The sequence below is a fragment of the Bos taurus genome, chromosome 14, assembly GCF_002263795.3.
Source record: "Bos taurus isolate L1 Dominette 01449 registration number 42190680 breed Hereford chromosome 14, ARS-UCD2.0, whole genome shotgun sequence".
In the NCBI taxonomy this organism is placed as follows: domain Eukaryota; kingdom Metazoa; phylum Chordata; class Mammalia; order Artiodactyla; family Bovidae; genus Bos; species Bos taurus.
Genome location: NC_037341.1, coordinates 42,824,571 through 42,843,587, shown reverse-complemented (window position 1 = coordinate 42,843,587; position 19,017 = coordinate 42,824,571). Strand labels below are relative to the sequence as shown.

The 19,017-nt window shown below is 39.5% G+C and overlaps 1 protein-coding gene across 1 annotated transcript in view; it reads right to left on the bottom strand.

The window, feature by feature from the left end:
• Positions 1-19,017, bottom strand: part of STMN2 (stathmin 2) — a 58,251-nt gene that overhangs the window by 26,520 nt on the left and 12,714 nt on the right. Inside the window, exon 2 of the mRNA NM_001034622.3 lies at positions 1,913-2,008. Within this exon, the coding sequence (NP_001029794.1) occupies positions 1,913-2,008 (96 nt within the window). The remainder of the gene's footprint in view (positions 1-1,912; positions 2,009-19,017) is intronic.

The following is a 19,017-nucleotide window of genomic DNA, read 5'->3' as shown; positions in this document are numbered from 1 at the left end:
AGACTCAGCTTATATACAGCTTCTGATTTTCATTTCCCCCTCTCCAATCCCTAAGAAGGCAGACACCATCACTATCTTCTGTATCCTACCAGTAAATGTGTATAACCTCTGTCTTAACCACACTGGTCTCCACTCGCTGGCTATCTGCATGCTGTAGTTCTCCTCTCCAAGGCCATGAGTGCCTGGAAGAGGGCTTAGCCATGCTTGTCATTGGCTTTCCTGAGCCACAGTCATCACTGAAGCCCCAGTGACAACACACGGTGATACATCAGTGCCTCAGAAGAGCAGTCCAGTGTATTTGCTGACTGCATGGACTTACGCAAAGTAAGCATGGGCCTGCCTGCTAATGAGAATTTTGGTTGGAAACTGAAACTTTTGTGCATGAAAGGCATTCCCTTGTGAAACAGTTAATTCATATTCATGATAGAATCAGTTTGGAAGAAAAACTCCTTTGAGTCCTGCAGTGTTTTAAAGGCATAGAAGCCGTTAACTGCCATACATCCCTTTGCCTTACCTATAATGTATTTCCTTACACGCACAGAAAAGAAAAAATTGTCATGAGCCAAACAGGTAGCCAAACATCCCTCATTTTTACTACACATGTAACAGCACCAAACATTTAGATAAGTGGACAGAAATAAGTGAAGATGGGCTTCCCAGGTGGTGCTAGTGGTAAAGAATTTGTCTACTAATGCAGGAGATGCAAGGGACGTGGGTTTGATCCCTGGGTCAGGACGATCCCCTGGAGAAAGAAATGGCAGCCCACTCCAGTACTCTTGCCTGGGAAATCCCATGGACAGAGGAGCCTGACGGGCTATGGTCCATGGGGTCGCAAAGAGTGGGACATGAGTGCATTGAGCACATATACATCACGTCAAGTGAAGATGGTATTGTTGATAATGACAGCTACCATTCTCAATGCTTACAAGAAGACAGGCTCTGTGCTAAACATGAAACCATTTAAATGCCACAAACTTGCGTTAAACCATTTAAACTCCACCAAAATGCTGGTAGGAAGATACTAGAGTTAAATAAGGCTCAAAGAATCTGAGTTACCTGCCCAAGGTCAGGCAGATAGTGGCAGAACCAGGATGGTCATCAAACTAAGCAGAATGAACAAGGATAAATCAAACCAAAAGGTTTTCACTGCAAAATAAGGTTCACAGCTATGCCAATCATTTACCCTCTTTATCTGGACTTCAGTCATAAGTCAGTTTTATTATTGGAACATTAGGTTGTTGAGATGCATACAGAAAATATGGGGATTTTATAAAGACCATGTGTACTAAGTTGTTTCTGTCGTGTCCGACTCTTTGCAATGCCATGGACTATAGACTACAAGGCTCCTCTGTCCAGTCCTATGGACAGAGGAGCAATAATACTCCAGGCAATAATACTGGAGTGAGTTGCCATGTCCTTCTCCAGGGGATCTTCTCAACCCAGGAATCAAACCCGCGTCTTTTATGTCTCCTGCATTGGTGCTAGCGCCACCTGAGAAACTCTCATAAAGACTATATTAAAGCATAAACTGTTGGTGGCTGATTTTCTTTCCTGAGTTTTCTAACTATAAAGCATTTTCTTGCAAACGGTGATCTCTAATTATAGCTTAGTGTATTATGTTATTTGCAAAGAGAAGCTTTGAACATATTGTGGATATTGATATGCTGGATAAGATGGCTAATAACAGCTCAGCCATCTTTCTTAAGAGACATTAATGTGCTGTTATTAGCATCAAACTCATATTGTTTTCAGCAAATAGCAATCAATAAGACCCATTAGCTAGATCCGGCAAGTCAATAGTAAGATCTACAAAATATTGATTTCATTATATGAGGAGCTGTGAAAGAGAAACAACCACATCCAAGCTTTTTAAGCTGGTCTAGCCAGCAGGGGCATTTTGTAGGCAACTCACCATCGTAAGTGTAGATGTTGATGTTGCGAGGTTCCGGGTAGAAGCAAGAGCAGATCAGGGACAGCATGGACAGTTCCTTCATTTTTTCCTTGTAGGCTGAAACAAACAGCTCAAGATTAGTATCTCTCATTTCCTGAATTTCCTCTGAATGCTTCATTTCACCTGAATGATTGTTATAGCCTCCTGTAGAATGAATGTTGGTAGGGACTCTCTCTCACAAATTCGATGGAAACAGAACTCTGGGGTGCATATTTCTTATTACAGAGGACATAAAAGGCAAATTACTGCAGGTTAGATAAGAAGTGAGGGGAAGGGAGCTAAAGAAAAACAGGAAGGTAGAAGGAATTGAGATCCAGCAAGGTAGGAGGGAGAGACAGAAAAGATATGGAGGAAACAGAAACAGACAAAATGGACAGAGATAGGTTCATTCTATACATGTGTGCGCAGGTCTGTTGTATATAAGTCAGTTTCAGGAGGTGTGCTTTGTTAAATCTGAATGGCCACATATTCATTTGGGAAGAGGCAGAGAACTCATCAGGACAATTATTAAGCAAATACATCCTCCAGGGAGCAGTGCTGCTGCCTTCTCTTCATGCCCAAGTGCACTTTCATTTATCTCCCTCTTTCCACAAACAAACCTGGACCAGAGATCTGATAAGGATCTCCCTTCCTCTCTGCACGCTCAGTTTGGATGCCAAGCAGCTGCAGGGATTCGGACCTCCTTCCTCCTTCACCCCACCCCCCCAACTCCCATTTCATTTTTCCCTTTTCCCCTCAAGAAGCCTCCTGCCTAGGTGACCGTGGGGGCCTCTTATCACTATTGGCCATCACTGAGACAACAGATGGGGATAAGGAGGTGGGATTCTCTAACCTTTGTTGATTCTTAATTCTCAAGAATAATAAATTAAGGAAAATGAAAGAAGAATCATAGAGAGACTTTGTTCACTAACTTATGAGAACATATAAACAGATGGTGAGGTCCTAACATATTGAACCTCACAGGGAGCTAGTGCCTCTTGGCAGGGTCTTCTGATGGTTATGCAACCCATGGGAGAGGAGTACCTTGGGAAGGTGAGAACTCACAGAAGATTGTTTGGGGATTATTGCCAGGTGCATCTGCAGTTAGCCAGTAGAAAATAGATTCAATATCTGGATGCTTTAGAGATACACAAATTTAAGTTGGGAAGGTTCTAAGAGATCATTTAGTCAACTGTCCACCCACCTTACCATCAATTTTCAAAGGAAATGGACCACAGAGGCTGATGCCATATATGGCTAGTGACAAAGTTGTGGTCTTGAGAAAATGTAGTAAATCAAGGTCTTAAGATTGCCAAGAGGTTTCTAGCTACTTGTAAAATTGTCTAGGCAAGAATACTGGAGTGGGTAGCCATTCCCTTCTCCAGGGGATCTCCCCAAACCAGGGATCGAACTTGGATCTCCTGCATTGTAGGCAGATTCTTTACCATCTGAGCCACCAGGGAAGCCCTGTGAACAGCATACAAAGGTCAAATATTGCCATATTGCATACGGTGCAACCTAACACATCCTGAGCCTCTGTCTAAAAGAATCTCCTTCCCTATTTAATTTCCTTATAATAAGCAACACAATTTGCCTTGCACCAAAACAGTTCTGCTAATACCTATTCTCTGAGATTTTATTGATTGCCTCTGGAATTTTAGAAGGCTGAAACCATGTGTCTTTGTCTTATGTGACTATTTAGTTAATAAAAGTATGTCCCTTATAAAGGTTCAAGCCAATCTTCACATGGATGTTCAGTGTGAATCACAATATCACATAAGAACATTCTGTGGTTCAATGTGTATAATTCCATGAACAGATTAAAACCAAACAGCAAGGCTTTGTAGCTTGTAAGGTTTTTAGTAAGAGGATGCCATATGGTATCTGAAATGCTTTGCAAAATTAAACACATATTAGAAACACATGTTAAAGATATCAACCTTATTAGGGAAGGACAATCCAAAAGCAAAATAAAAGATATTTTGTCTCATAGGAAAGGGAACCCTCCTACACTGTTGGTGGGGATAAGTGCAGCCACTATGGAAAACAGTATGGAGTTTCTTTAAAAAATCTAGGAAATGAACTACCATATGATCCAGCAATCCCTCTCCTGGGCATATATTCAGAAAAGATGAAAACTCTAAATTGGAAAGATACACGCACCCCAAAGTTCATAGCAACAAATAGCCAAGGCATAGAAACAACCCGAGTTCCCATCAACTATATTTATGTATTATATACTATTCCCATAATATATTATATATATATAAGAGAATGATATATTGCCATTTGCAGCAACATAGATAGACCTAGAGAATATCAAACTAAGTGAAGTCAGTCAAACAGAGAAACACAAATATTACATGATATCACTTTTATGTGGAACCTAAAAAATAATACAAATGAATCTATATCCAAAACAGAAACAGACTCATAGACAGAAAACAAACTTACAGTTACCAAAATGGAGAGGAATTGGGGGCAGGGATAAATGATAAGTATGGAATTAACAGGTACAAACTACTACACATAAAATAGATAAGCAACAAGGCTTTACTGTATGGCACAGGAAACAATATTCAATATCTTGTAATAACCTATAATGGAAAGTAATCTGAAAAAAATATAACGGAATCACTTTGTTGTACAGCTGAAACTAACACAATATTGTAAGTCAACTATACTTCAATTAAAAAAAAAAGACTTTCCTTCTTATAGCGGTAATAGATTAAAGGTGTAGAAGAAAAAGATTTTCTGCAAAAGAAAATACTCTTCACCATCAGTCCTTAGTTTCTTGGAAATGCAGCTCACTAATTTTCAGTAAGGTCACTCACTGCTCTAATTGTGCTTGATATGGGTGTATATGTTGTCAGGAACCTGCACGTTCGGCGCCCATGTGTAATGTATAACTGATTGATAGAAACGCTGTTTTTCCTACTCTAAGGTACTCTAGGGACAACCCCAGTTGATATCTGTGGATGATTTCTTTCTTGTGTGTGATTTCTTTAATAGCATCCCTCTTTTTCACTGGGGTATAGTAGCTTTACAATGTTGTTAGTTTCTGCTGTGAATTTAAGTGAGTCAGCTATGTCTGTTCAGATATCCCGGCCCTTTTGGACCTCCCTCCCACCCCATCTAGATCATCACAGAGCACCGAACTGAGCTCCCTGCTGTAGATAGTAGGTTCCCACTAGCTACCTGCTTTGCACATGACAGTGCACTTGGTTATTTTTAAAAATCAGGGCCTGTGACTCTACATGGCATGATTGACTCTGTCCAGCAGTAGATATGGAGAAGGCAATGGTACTCCATTCCAGTACTCTTGCCTGGGAAATCCCATGGATGGAGGAGCCTCGTAGGCTACAGTCCATGAGGTCGCTAAGAGTCAGACATGACTGAGCGACTTCACTTTCACTTTTCACTTTCATGCATTGGAGAAGGAAATGGCAACCCACTCCAGTGTTCTTGCCTGGAGAATCCCAGGGACAGAGGAGCCTGACTGACGACTGACGCGACTTAGCAGCAGCAGCAGCAGTAGATATGGCGTAGATTTTCACTCCTATAGTTGCTCCGAATCCTAGGCAACCCCTTAAAGCCAGTTGAAACCACAGCCCAAGGAAATTCTGATTGTTGCCAGGTAGCAAAGTAAGTAAGTAATTAAATGTTAATTGCTCAGTCGTGCCCGACTCTTTGCGACCCCATGGACTGCAGCCCACCAGGCTCCTCTGTCCATGAGATTTTCCAGGCAAGGATACTGGAGTGGGTTGCCATTTCCTTCTCCAGGGGATCTTCCCAACCCAGGGGTCGAACCCGGGTCTCCTGCACTGCAGGCAGGTTCTTTACCGGCTGAGTTGCAAGGTAGCAAAGGCAGCCTGTGAAGATGGGTCTCTTCCTCCCTTGTTGCACTACCCACACTTTCCCCTAGGTGGCACTGCCCTTTCTAATCCTCTCCTCTCATCTACATCCTTCCCAAGATCTGAATCTCCATTCAGATCCCCGCTCCTCACTGTTTCCCTCTCTTAGGGCTGCTATCCACATTGATCTCCTATTGTTCTTGCTGCTACTGCTAAGTCACTTCAGTCGTGTCCGATTCTGTGCGACCCCATAGACGGCAGCCCACCAGGCTCCCCCGTCCCTGGGATTCTCCAGGCAAGAACACTGGAGTGCGTTGCCATTTCCTTCTCCAACACATGAAAGTGAAAAGCGAAAGTGAAGTCGCTCAGTCGTGTCCGACTCTTCGCGACCCCATGGACTGCAGCCTACCAGGCTCCTCCATCCATGGGATTTTCCAGGCAAGAACACTGGAGTGGGTTGTCATTTCCTCTTGTTCTTAGTAGGCTGTAATACCTAATCTTTATTATATTGCTCTACTTGATTATATACTGCTCCTTCACTGGAAGGACTGATGCTGAAGCTGAAGCCCCAGTACTTTGGCCACCTGATGCAAAGAACCAACTCACTGGAAAAGACTCTGACGCTGGGAAAGATTGGAGGCAGGAGGAGAATGGGATGGTATAGAATGAATGAGATGGTTAGATAGCATCTCTGACTCAATGGACATAATTAGAGCAAACTCTGGGCTTTCCAGGTGGTGCTAGTGGTAAATAACCTGCCTGCCAGTGCAGGAGACATAAAAGACACTGGGTTTGATCCCCGGGTCAGAGATATCCCGTCAAGGAGGAAATGGCAACCCACTCCAGTATCTTTGCCTGGAGAATCCCATGGACAGAGGAACCTGGTGGGCTATAGTCCATGGGGTTACAGAGTCGGAGATGACTTAGCAACTGAACAACAAGACTCCTTCATTACTAGTTTTTGATGTGTACTTTTTGTTTATTAAACTAAGCTCTTTAAAGGCAAATGTTGCATCTTACTCATTTATAAACTAATTTACAGCATAGTCCTGAATGGAACAGAAAGCAGTTGCTTTGTGAATCACTGTTGGGTATTTTGCTCATTGATTTTGAATGTCTCTCAATTAAAAAGTATTTATGGTCACTATCCATGGTCAACAGTTTCTGTGAGGCATTATGGAATTACAAAGAGATATGATATATGTGTCCTCATTCTTAAGGAGCTTTCAAGTCAGGGAAGTGAAGTATACAGATGTAAAAAGCGATAGTGTGAAACTGAACCATGTTAGTCGCTCAGTTGTATCTGACTTTTTGTGACCCCATGGACTGTAGCCCACCAGGCTCCTCTGTCCATGGAATTCTCTAGGCAAGAATACTGGAGTGGGTTGCCATGCCCTTTTCCAGAGGATCTTCCCAACCCAGGGATCTAACCCTGGTCTCCTTCACTGCAGGTATATTCTTTACCATCTGAGCCACCAGGGAAGCTAAAAAGCGACAGAAACACATGCAAAATAAGGTAAGTGTCAAATAGAGGTACAGATGAATCGTACTAGAAATTCAGAAGAACCTCCAAGTCCTGGGTTTGTGGAGAGGGTGGTCAGGAATGACTTTATAGTTAGAGTTGCCAGATGTAAAGCAAATAAAAATACCAACATCTAGTTAACTTTAATCCAAATATTGCATGGGACATACCGAAAGCCATTCTATGCTTTTCTGATATTCAACTTTAACTGATTATCTTGTATTTTATTGGGTTCCAAAAAGCTTATTTGGGTTTTTCCATAACAAGTTCCCAAATGGACTTTTTGACCAACCCAAATTTATTATTGTTGACATGGAAATGGTATTCTAAAGAGACCATATGGAAAACTTTTATGGGTGGAACAGTGAATTCACTTAAGGATGAATGACTCAGCTCATTCCAGGGAGTATCATTCACTTAATCTTTGTGAATGGTGTTCTCCGTGTTTCAGTACACAGCCTTCTCAAAGACTATGCCACAGAGGGATGTTAGAAGTTGTGCCGTGATAGTAAGTCTTCTTTGAGGTCAGTTGTATGCCAGGATTTTGGGTAAGATGTTTTGCACTTTTGCTCATGTAAAAGGATTGTTGGGACTTAAAACATTATGTTTATATTAAAACAAACATGAATATATACTACAATGTTAGTATTTTAAGAATTTTAAATGTGTAAATTTAAAAGAAATTTGACCTTGAGAGTTTGATCCCACCCTTAGGAATATTTGTATGAGAAAGTTTGAGAAGCACTGAGTTGGCACTGGGTTGATTTTCTGTAAGTTCTGGTTTGCCTGTGTCACCCTGGTTTAAGCCCATTAATGACATCCTCTTTCACGGTTGGAAAATTTGTCTGTTACAAGTCATCCTAGCAATAGGTAGTCGTTGAACATTTTGAAAGTGGAATTACCTGATAAAAGGCTCTTCTTAGATCTATTTGGCCATTTTATTCAGGAAAGACACCAGGAGACACACTGAATAAAGTTAAGAAACAACTGAATAAAGTTCAGTAGAGAAGGCAGCGTGACTTTGGGAAATGATAATGCAGAGGAAAAGGAAAGAGAAGATGCAAGAGATTTTATGAAAGGTGAATTGATAGAAATCTGGAGTCAAGGGTAGAGGGAAGAGAGTGAGAGAGCCTCATGGCTGGGTAGCCAAGGGAAGCTCTCCAGACAAAGTGTTGCTAAAACTGAGTCCAGTAAGATAAGCTGGCTTTGCAGAAAACAGACCATGGGTTGAAGTACTGAAATATATATAATTTGGATAAACTTTTTATTACCAATAAAACAAATCCCAAGCAAGGGCAAAGGCTATTAGAAACATGTTATTAAGATTTCACTATTGAAATTTCACCCTTTGAATTGACAATCATTTCCTTCATTGGTTTTTGGAAGTCAGCATATATTAATCTTTTCACTACACTCAACACCAAACAGAGTGTACATGCTTGTAAGGATGTGGGCAGAGGTAGGTAATTCCATATAATAGTTTTCATTGTTGGCTGCATTTGCTATTAACTATTAATGTTTTCAAGTAAGTGTATTTCTCTAGTAAATTGATTTAAAATTCAACCCACATGATGTATAATGATTTTATAGCAATATCCACTTAACCTAATGGTGTATGAACACATAGTTTTTCCATTTTTTCCAAGTGGCTACAATGAACTCTGAATAATAGCAATGTGTATGCTAAGTTGCTTCAGTTATGTCTGACTCTTTCTGACCCCATGGACTGTAGCCTGCTGACTCTTCTGTCCATGGGATTTCCCAGGCAAGAATACTGGAATGGGTTGCCATTTCCTTCTCCAGGGGATCTTCCTGACCCAGGGATCGAACCTGGGTCTCACGCATTGCAGGGAGATTCTTTACTGTCTGAGCCACCAGGGAAGCAGGTAGTAAAGAATCTGCCTGCAGTGCAGGAGACCTGGGTTCAGTCCCTGGGTTGGGAACATATAACATATATATTATATATGTATAAAATTGTTTTTCCCATTCTTCTAAATACATATCAGACTCCAACCCTTTGCCTAAACTTTCAAATACATCTTAATTTTATACATATTGTGTTTCAACAAGAAAATAATGTATATTATTCATGGCAATATACCGCATTGTTTTTGAAAGGTCCAAATAATTAAAAATGAGTTTTTAAAAAATGTTGTTTTGTATTTCACTTGGCTTGTGTGGGAGTGGCCATCAATATGACTTCTCATACTCACTTTGTTATTTGGCTTGGACAAAAATATCGTTTGGTTACTCATTCTGAGAAAAATTTTATTTGACTTTTCAGTTTTGGCAAATGCTGAGTGTAAAATAAAGTGATATGTATTAGACTTCCTATTAATATATGAATGACAGTTATGGAATGCTCTGGAAATATCATTTATATACATTTGGGAGGAAATACTTCATAATCGCTGAATGGGCTGCTTGTCTGTGTCGCCACAGAACAGTGTTCTTAACATCTGTATGAACAGTCATCCAGGGCACTGACCACCTGACTATGGACTTGTGTTTCAGGGGCTCTGGTGAAGGATGCTCAGGGTCTGTTAGCACCTTCCTTTCTTCCTTTCCTTTCTCATGTTTTCCCTGTGATCATCTTAGTCCAGCAAAGGTTTTTTTTTTTTTGCAAGTCCTAAAATACACAACTTGGAGTCAATCTAAATTTCTTCTTTTGAAAGGTCTCTAGGCAGAAAGTAAAGGGCCAAGGTAGATGATATACGGAAGGTAGGATATAGTTCCCTAGCACTGGGTTCACAGCAAGTATATTTGCATTGGTTTCTAAGAGATTTCATTGACAACATTTGAAGTTTTCCAATTTGTTACATATAAACAGTAAATTAAAAGCACCTCTTTCTTTGGGGAAAAAAGGCCTAGCATTTTCAGGTAGGGGCATCTTTAGAATCTGGCCAATGGGGGTGACAGTTGTGGATATTCTTGGTAGTCCTTTGGGTGCTGGTGACACGGTTTCAATGACATAAGGGGAGAAACAGGGTCCTAGGCTAATCAGTTCTAAAAAGACTCAAGATTTATACCCACAATCATTGAACACCGAACCCACATTCTACCACCGATCTCTTAACTCTGTCGTCCTCTGTAGCCCTCCTATTTTCTAAGTCTTCAAATAGGTGAGAATTGGTTACATATAACCTCTTTTTTGATGCTTTATTCATGTCATAAAATTAAGCTCCTGCTGCTCACTTTAACTTGATTTTGACCATATTGTGTGTGTGTGTGTGTTGTGTTTGGTAGTCTGATTGTTTTGGGGTCCTAGAGCTTCAGGTCAGATTATTTTCTAAAAGTCAAATCTATCATCCCATTTAGAAATACTTTCAAGAGCCCCATCACTGATTTTCCTCTTGAAGGATGAAATGCATGAAAATGACTTTATTTAAAACATTTGCATACTATATTGGCTTCTATCTGGGCTCTAAAAAAACTTTGCTTGATGAATACGTAATTGAGAACTTAACATTTACATGAAAAAGAAATCTCAGATTTTTCATGATCTATTTTAACATCCCAGAAGATCTCTTTGATATGAGGTAATGTTCTAGATATTTCTGCCATGATGATGTAATGCTAATTGGCTTAGTATAAATATGGATTCAGCTGGTATTTATTCCATGCACATCTCCCCATAAGAATTATGATCTCCTAAGCTATGATAGCCACGGAGATTTTGAAAGGTTAATATTTTGATCAGCCAAAGCAGCATATTTTTTCTGTAGGAATAGATATCAAATCAAATCAAGGGACATTTAAGAAGGTCAAAGCTGTACAACCCATCATTGGATTTTGCAGAAGCATATGAGACTCTTAAATTTCAATTCCATTGATAATTGGTCAAGCAGTTGTAACAAGGAAAAGAAACTGGGTGACCCGAATCAGTCCCTGTGGTCAAAACTGTAATAAAAGCAGTAAATTGTATCAACTTGGAACTTCACCTTACTCTTACTTCCAAGTCAAACATCCGTTGAGTTTAATGAGAATTTAATCATGCAGAGTGCTGTTCTTTTATCTTTCCCCGCGATGAAAGAAATTCTTGTAGTCTTACATGGAGACCAAACTACACTATGGTTTACACAGGAGTAATGGAAGCACTTTATTTTGTCTGCAAGTCAAGATTTTATTACCAAGCCTAATTCTAGGTATCAAAGGGTATATTTTTCTTTTTGTTTTTGTTTTTTTATACAGTAACATTTTTTTTTAAATTTTATTTTAAACTTTACATAATTGTATTAGTTTTGCCAAATATCAAAATGAATCAAAGGGTATATTTTTCTTAAGTCTCCAGCAGTAGTCACAAGCCTAGGATGATAGCTAAATTGGTTGGGACTAAAATGAGAGAAAACCAGAGTGGAAGAACAGAGTTTGTTCATTTGGCTGAGTGAAGTTCTCATAGAGCAATGGCTTTTTTTCTCCCTTTTTTTCTCTTCTTCCCTGTGGTCTCCTGAAGTGGAAAGTGTTAGTTGCTCAGCTGTGTCTGACTGTTTGCAACCCCATGGACTGTAACCCACCAGGCTCCACTGTCCATGGAATTCTCCAGGCAAGAATATTGGAGCGGGTTGCCATTCCCCTCAGCGGGGGATCTTCCTGACCCAGGGATCAAACCTGGGTCTCCTGCATCACAGGCAGATTCTATACCATCTGAGACACTATGAAAGGGCCCTTCAGGGGCTGCCATGATGTTTTTTGAATTGTGTCTCCAAAATGGCCAAATGTGACACCCAACTGATTTAAATCTTGTCCTATTACTTTTTAACTTTTGACTGAGAGTAGAAAGATACTTTGTACCCATTCTTAATTCAGCAAAACTCATACTTCCTATGCAGACTGACTATGATATAAATTCTAGAATCAAAAATGTTGTGGTCATCAATGAGGAGGATACTGGTTTCTTTATTCTTTTTCTTGTAATATGTAGCCTTTCTCTAGAAAATAAGCCCTGGGTTCCCCTTCCCATGGATTTTAGAATTCAGTCTGACTGTGATTCATGTTTCTGAATTGCAAGATCAGATCAGTCGCTCAGTCATGTCCGACTCTTTGCGACCCCATGAATCGCAGCACGCCAGGCCTCCCTGTCCATCACCAACTCCCGGAGTTCACTCAGATTCATGTCCATCGAGTCAGTGATGCCATCCAGCCATCTCATCCTCTGTCGTCCCCTTCTCCTCCTGCCCCCAATCCCTCCCAGCATCAGAGTCTTTTCCAATGAGTCAACTCTTCGCATGAGGTGGCCGAAGTACTGGAGTTTCAGCTTTAGCATCATTCCGTCCAAAGATTGAAAAAGGAAGTATAAAACTGCATATATGGTGAATTTCCTATTATATTCTCAGCGCAAGCAAGAACTTTCAGAAATAAAAAACGCAAGACTTTTATGACAAGTGAGAAACAAAAAAATCTATAAGATTCACATAACTTTATCTCACTTAATGGGCCAGTTGACTTTTTCCTTGAATTGATCAATGGTTTAGATGCTGAAGATACAAGGAATTCAAAGGGAGTCCTCTCTGTCATTACAAGATGGGGTTGCCTATCTTCAGATAATGGAATATGCTAATTTATACAGAACATTAAGAAGAAAACAATCTGACTAAGCAGGGATTCTGCAATAATTTGTGGGACAATTCCTATTAGTTACGTGTGTGTGTGTGTGCGCTTGGTCGCTTTAGTCATGTCTGACTCTTTGTGACCCTATGGACTATAGACTGCTAGGCTCCCCTTTCCATGGGATTCTCCAGGCAAGAATACTGGAGTGGATTGCCATGAGCCACCTGGGAAGTCCCCTGTTAGTTATATCCTGATTTAATTCCTCTACCGATCTGAAAATTTGCTAGAAGTTGAAAGCACAGTTCTTGAAGTTTTCACGCAAACCTCTACTCCCTTGGAATGGTGGAATGTTTCTATGCATTTGAAGAGTTCCATATTGTTGTTTTAGTTCTGAATGGGTCTTAAAAAACCCTTACTACTTGTAATAGTTACTAGCTGCAACTGAGAATAAAAGAAGTATTTAACTTACTGGTATTGTTAAATAATACTTCATAAGTTTCCATTGACTAGAATTCCTATCTGGGTAGTACACATGCTGTATTTACAGCAGTCTCTCTAAAGTTTTTCTTAGGAAATGAATGGTATATAAATGATTAAAAGACAATATTTCAGGAAAAGGCCACAAAAGCCTCATATAGGAACCGGTATGTTGTTTGTTCCTCAAAACCTGAGGAGAGTGCTAGAGTCTGACTGTAACATTTACTCACTGGTGCTCTAAAAGCTGGATTTTCAAAGCATGTTGCTCAGAGTTGTAATCTAGTCATCCATTCAAAAACTGTGTATTAAATGCCTAGGTAACTGGAGTAGGGAACAAAAACTGAGCAGTCAGGTAAATTTCTCCCCCTGAATGAAAACAAATCTTGTGACCTTGTTAGTCACACTTAAGTAATATGTCCTGCAGTCATTCTGTGTCACAGAGAATAGAACGAACAAATATATATTTAAAGAAAAACAGAAAATAGACATTATCAAAATTTAGAACTCCTACCAATATTAAAAAACACTAATTGAGTGATACTCTTCTTGAATATCTCTGGGAATGGATGAAAGTACCAGAGCATTTGAAATGAATGTGAAGTCTCTTAAAGGTGTAGCTTTCACTGGGGGATTACCTTCAGCATCCATTTTCGAGGCAGCTGACAGTGTGGAAGGAATTTCGAGGTTAACCTAAATATGCCATGGAAATTGCTTTCTGTTTTGAAAATCAAATGCTGCTTTCTCAAGCTTTATCATGTAAAGACTCATTTTCTGAAATAAGATTCTTCCCATCATATACTTGAACTTAAGTATAATTTTCTGCAAGGGATGAAAAGCAATATAAAAAGCAAGTAAGTAAAATGTCAGAAGGTTCTGAATTCCCCAATTTTGGGTGATGACTGTTACACACAAGATTAAAATATAAAAGGCAACTTGGTCCAAGAGAAGTTTTCCAAATTTTCTTTCACATCTTTTTGTTTCTTCTGGAAATAAAAGCTCTTCTAAGAAATCGTCACTTTCAGTGGCACAAAAGTTTTATATGCTTGTACTAAGATAAATGTAGTTTTGTTAAGTTATTGTTCTTTGTGTGACAAAATATCCTTTTGCCTTCTTTTTTTTTTTTTTTTGTAATAAAGCAAATGGCTACAGAAAGGCTAAAGATACTGAAATTTGGGTTTTGATTTATTTGAAATAAGCAATATATGTCACAAAAAGTCCAGAAATATTTAAAAAGTAACTGTATGTTCTCTTAAGGGTGGATTTCACAATCCATTTAACCTATAAGATACAAATAAAAATAACTGAGTGATCAGGAGAGTTTGTTCATACTTTGAGAAAATATATTATTACTGAGGAAATAAAGTAACAAAACATTATTATGTTCTGGTTATGCATTGTTTTTCTGCTTCTACGAAATCTGGTTGACTTGAATTGGTGAGCACTGTTTCTCAAAAACTTACTCTAAGATCATCAAAATAAATATTATTAGGTCTGCATTTTGTTTAATGCAATTGGAATCACTAGCCATAGCATCTCAGAACTGGAAGGAAGAGCAGAATTTTGAAGGCATCTCAGAACTTAAGATTTTTATGTTAAGACTTTGAACAAGCTATTTAATGTCTCTGGACTTTTTTTTTTCCTTCTCATTGATAGTTGGTATTCCCAAGCTCTGGAATTTTATGATTCTACAAATTTAGCAATTTTGTCTTTAAATGGATTAGCTTTCTCATTATGTGCTGAGTCATTCTTTTGTGTTTTCTGCACTGTTTCCTTTATCTACCTTCTTTTAAACAAATTAAGCCATTACATTTTTAAAGAAAAGGAAAACTTTCTCTTCATATTTTTGCTTTGTAAATTTTCCTCTTACCAAAACTTTGTATTTCATAATAAATATTTACATGATAGACATAAAATGTTATATATAATGTGATTAATAAAGCTACTTATGGTTTGAATTTCAAATTGTCTAACTATTCAAGCAAACAACTTTACCCCATACTACATGGAAGATCTATTTTTGGCTTTAAATATTTATCTATTTTCACAATTAGGCAGACTAGGTGATGCATAAAATGTAAGGTTTTGAATGCCATCTGGAGTTCTTTTTGAGTTCTTAATACTCATTCATAAGATATGAGAAAGATTACATATCATTATAACTGGTTGAGTGAGATCAGACTAACATGCATCTTATTTTATGTAGCAAGTGGCCTTTGACTTGCTCATAAACATTCCTAATTAAAAACCTGAAGGCAAAATGGTATCTAGTATTTGACCTGTATAGATAAATATGAATTAGAATTTGGCATAATAAATTGCTCATATTATTTTAAAATCACAGCTTGGTAATACATAATACTTACAGGCACAATATGGGTTTTCCTTTATGTTCTGTTTTGCCTAGATTTGTTCAGCCTAAACACATTCATAAAAAAGTGTGCTTGTGGTTTGGGATATTATTCACAAGTTCAAAGAAGTGTTCAAGTAATAATATATAGAGCAGGACAGAGGATCTGAATACTAGGTTAAGGTGAAAATTCAGAAATGTCTCTAATGGTTGTGACTTCCAAAACACAGAAGGGACTCAAACTTGATGGTTTCCATTGCAAGGGGCTTTGCAATGGCAGGTAAAAAAAAAAAGCCACAGTCATATTCCTAGCTTGTTTCACAAAGCTTAGCCCTTATTCCTCTACTGTTGTGTTTGCTGTTAATCATTTCTTCCCAACCATATTTAAGGTTCTGAGGGTGAGAGAAGGTGTCTCATTTAACGTGTGCATACAGAGTTGTGTGAGGCAGTTGCGCTCAGTTGCTCAGTTGTGTCCGACTCTTTGCGACTCTGTGGACTGTAGCCTGCCAGGCCCCTCTGTCCGTGGGACTTTCCAGGCAAGAATACTGGAGTAGGTTGCCATTTCCTTCTCCAGGGATGTGGCAGTTAGTGTTCTATAAATTCTAATCTTTTGGTGGCTGAGCAGGGAGGAGGTGTCACCAGCTGCAAATGATACCAGCCCCCCCACCCCACTGTTCCCCTGTCCCCACCCCCCACCCCCCATCTCTCTGTGGCTCAGCTGGCTTCCCCACAGAGGATAGCTGAAGAGTGGGGGGGTTAAGAGCCCAGATGTTTGACCCAGACTGAGCTCACTGATTCTCTCCAGTAAATTTATTAACTTCCTTTTGCGCTACAGACAGGAATTTCTGTGCTTCGCAGTGGCCTGCTTCTGTCACTTAGCTCTTATCCCATAGCTGGAACTATGGCGATAGTTTCAAATGGTACTAGTTAGTAACACAACAATAACTGCTCAGTTTCCAGGCAAAATTTAAGCTCACCCTGTCTTTCATAAGGTCAACTTCACAGCTGGTAATCACGTCCCTCTATGTAAGGAGAAAAAAAGAGGCAGGTAAATGTTTCCTCTGCATTCATTTATAGGTTCTGTTGCTTTTCTGGGCTTTACCTGCTTTCTCAGCTGGTAAAGAATCCGCCTGCAATGCAGGAGACCCTGGTTTGATCCTCGGGTTGGGAAGATCCTCTGGAGAAGAGACTGGCAACCCACTCCAGTATTCTGGCCTGGAGAACTGACTGCCAGGATCCACTCCATGGGATTTTCCAGGCAAGAATACTGGAGTGGGTTGCCATTTCCTTCTCCAGGGAATCTTCCCAACCCAGGGATTAAACCTGGGTCTCCTGCATTACAGGCAGACTCTTTACCAGCTGAGCCACCAGGGAAGCCCATGATACTGACTAAAGATGAGTAAATATTACCTTGGCATAATAGAAAAAACATGAGTAAGAACTCAAGACTTACGCTCTAGTTTAGGATCTATCCGACTTTAACAAATTTATTAAACCTTCTAAATATGAGTTAATCCAAAAAATGAGGGTAGGATACGATATCATTGTAGAGACCGAATTAAATGATGTTTTGTGAAACTGAAGTGTTAACTAGTATAAGATATTGTTATAAAGATTAATCCTCTCTAACTTGTTCTTGGTTTTTTGACTTTCGAAGTCCTGCAGAGTGTGGCTATAGTGAAATGCTGTGGCATTTTTCTTCTTATAATTCTGAGACTTAGTTTCATCCTTATCTCATCAAATTACTGAACACAAATGGAGCCCCTGCTCTATCCAAGGGAGGCTGTAGTCACTGTTGCCCATGCAGGTTCTGGGGTCAGACTGATTTATTTCAAATCCTAGCCCGAGCACCTACTAGCTGTGGGTGGCTTGCCCTCCCTCCCTTGCTCACCTGTGAAATGGGGATGGTAATAATCTTAAGGTATTTGGCACAGTTTCACTACACTCAGCACACTAAATACTCAATGCACATTAGCCAACAGTATTATTACTGCCAGCCATGAGGGGAGATGAGGTACATGAAATGTGGTTCCGGCCTAAAAGAAACCCTTGGTATAGTTGCATATAAGACAGATAATGTCTGTAGCAACACACAAAGTCAACAACCATTCTTGGCAAGGCAGTTGGAGTGAATAGAGAGAGCTTGAGACCTGAAACCTGCCTCTGCCCTGAACAATGTGTGTGACTTCGACAAAGTTACAGAACTTCCTGTGGCTTCTTCCTTCCTTCCTTGTCAAGGGGGGATAATGAAACCTGTTTAAGAGTTGACATAACAATGAAATAGGAAAAAGGACAGAGGAGTATACATGTCACTGGTTCATGCGTAGTAGGGGGACAATAAATGACAGGGAATATGATGACCACAAAAAGGTGCTACAAGTCAGTATGTGGCTAATTGCCCAGTGCATTGCTAGATGGTAAACCTGTAGAGTTCACAGGAAGAAAGATCAAGGAGAGCTAGATTTGAAGTTTATTTGCAAAGCCTGTTTACTCTTTGTTTCTAGGAGACCAAACTCTTTCAGAAGCAGTTCTGAGAAACCTTATTTGACTTCGCTGACTGGTCCTCACTCCATGTATTCACTTCTAAAATTTATCAAAGTGATAAAATGTTGGCTATTTGTTGTCAGTAGCAGCAAAAATGGGTAGGTATTTATTCTTTTCAGCTATGTAAGCAAGCCATAAAATTCATTGCTCTCTCCCAATTTATATATTTTTCTGCAATTCTTTTACTGACAATGAAGTGTGTGTGTGCGTTAGTCACTCAGTCATGTCCAACTCTTTGCAACCCTATGGATTGTAGCCTGCCAGGCTCATCTGTCCATGAACTCTCCAGGTAAGAATACTGGAATGTGCTGCCGTTTCCTTCTTCAGGGGATCTACATGAACCAGGGATTGAATCCACGCCTCTTGAATTGCAGGCAGATTCTTTACCACCTGAGCCACCAGGGAAACCCCAACACACACAGCAGCAAAAGTGGGTATGCGTTTATTCTTTTCAGCTCTGCAAGCAGGTCATAAAATTCATTCTTCTCTCCCAAGTTACATTTTTCTGTGACTCTTCTCTTGCATATGTTGGAATATAGCTTCCTGAAACTCAAAACCAATACAGACTGCTACTGTGTATGCTTAAAAAATTCATTTTAAGAAAAATTTCAGCAGATGGAATTCAATTCTTTCAAAGCAGCTTAATTCAATATTTCTTCAATGTTAATGCTGAACTTATAAAAAATGTTCATCCTAGATACTGAATTGCATTTTCTTTTGTATGTTCTACTACTAAGCTCTTTTTAAAACCAAGTGTTTTGTTAATGGAAAGATGTAGGTCTTTTCTCTGTACTTT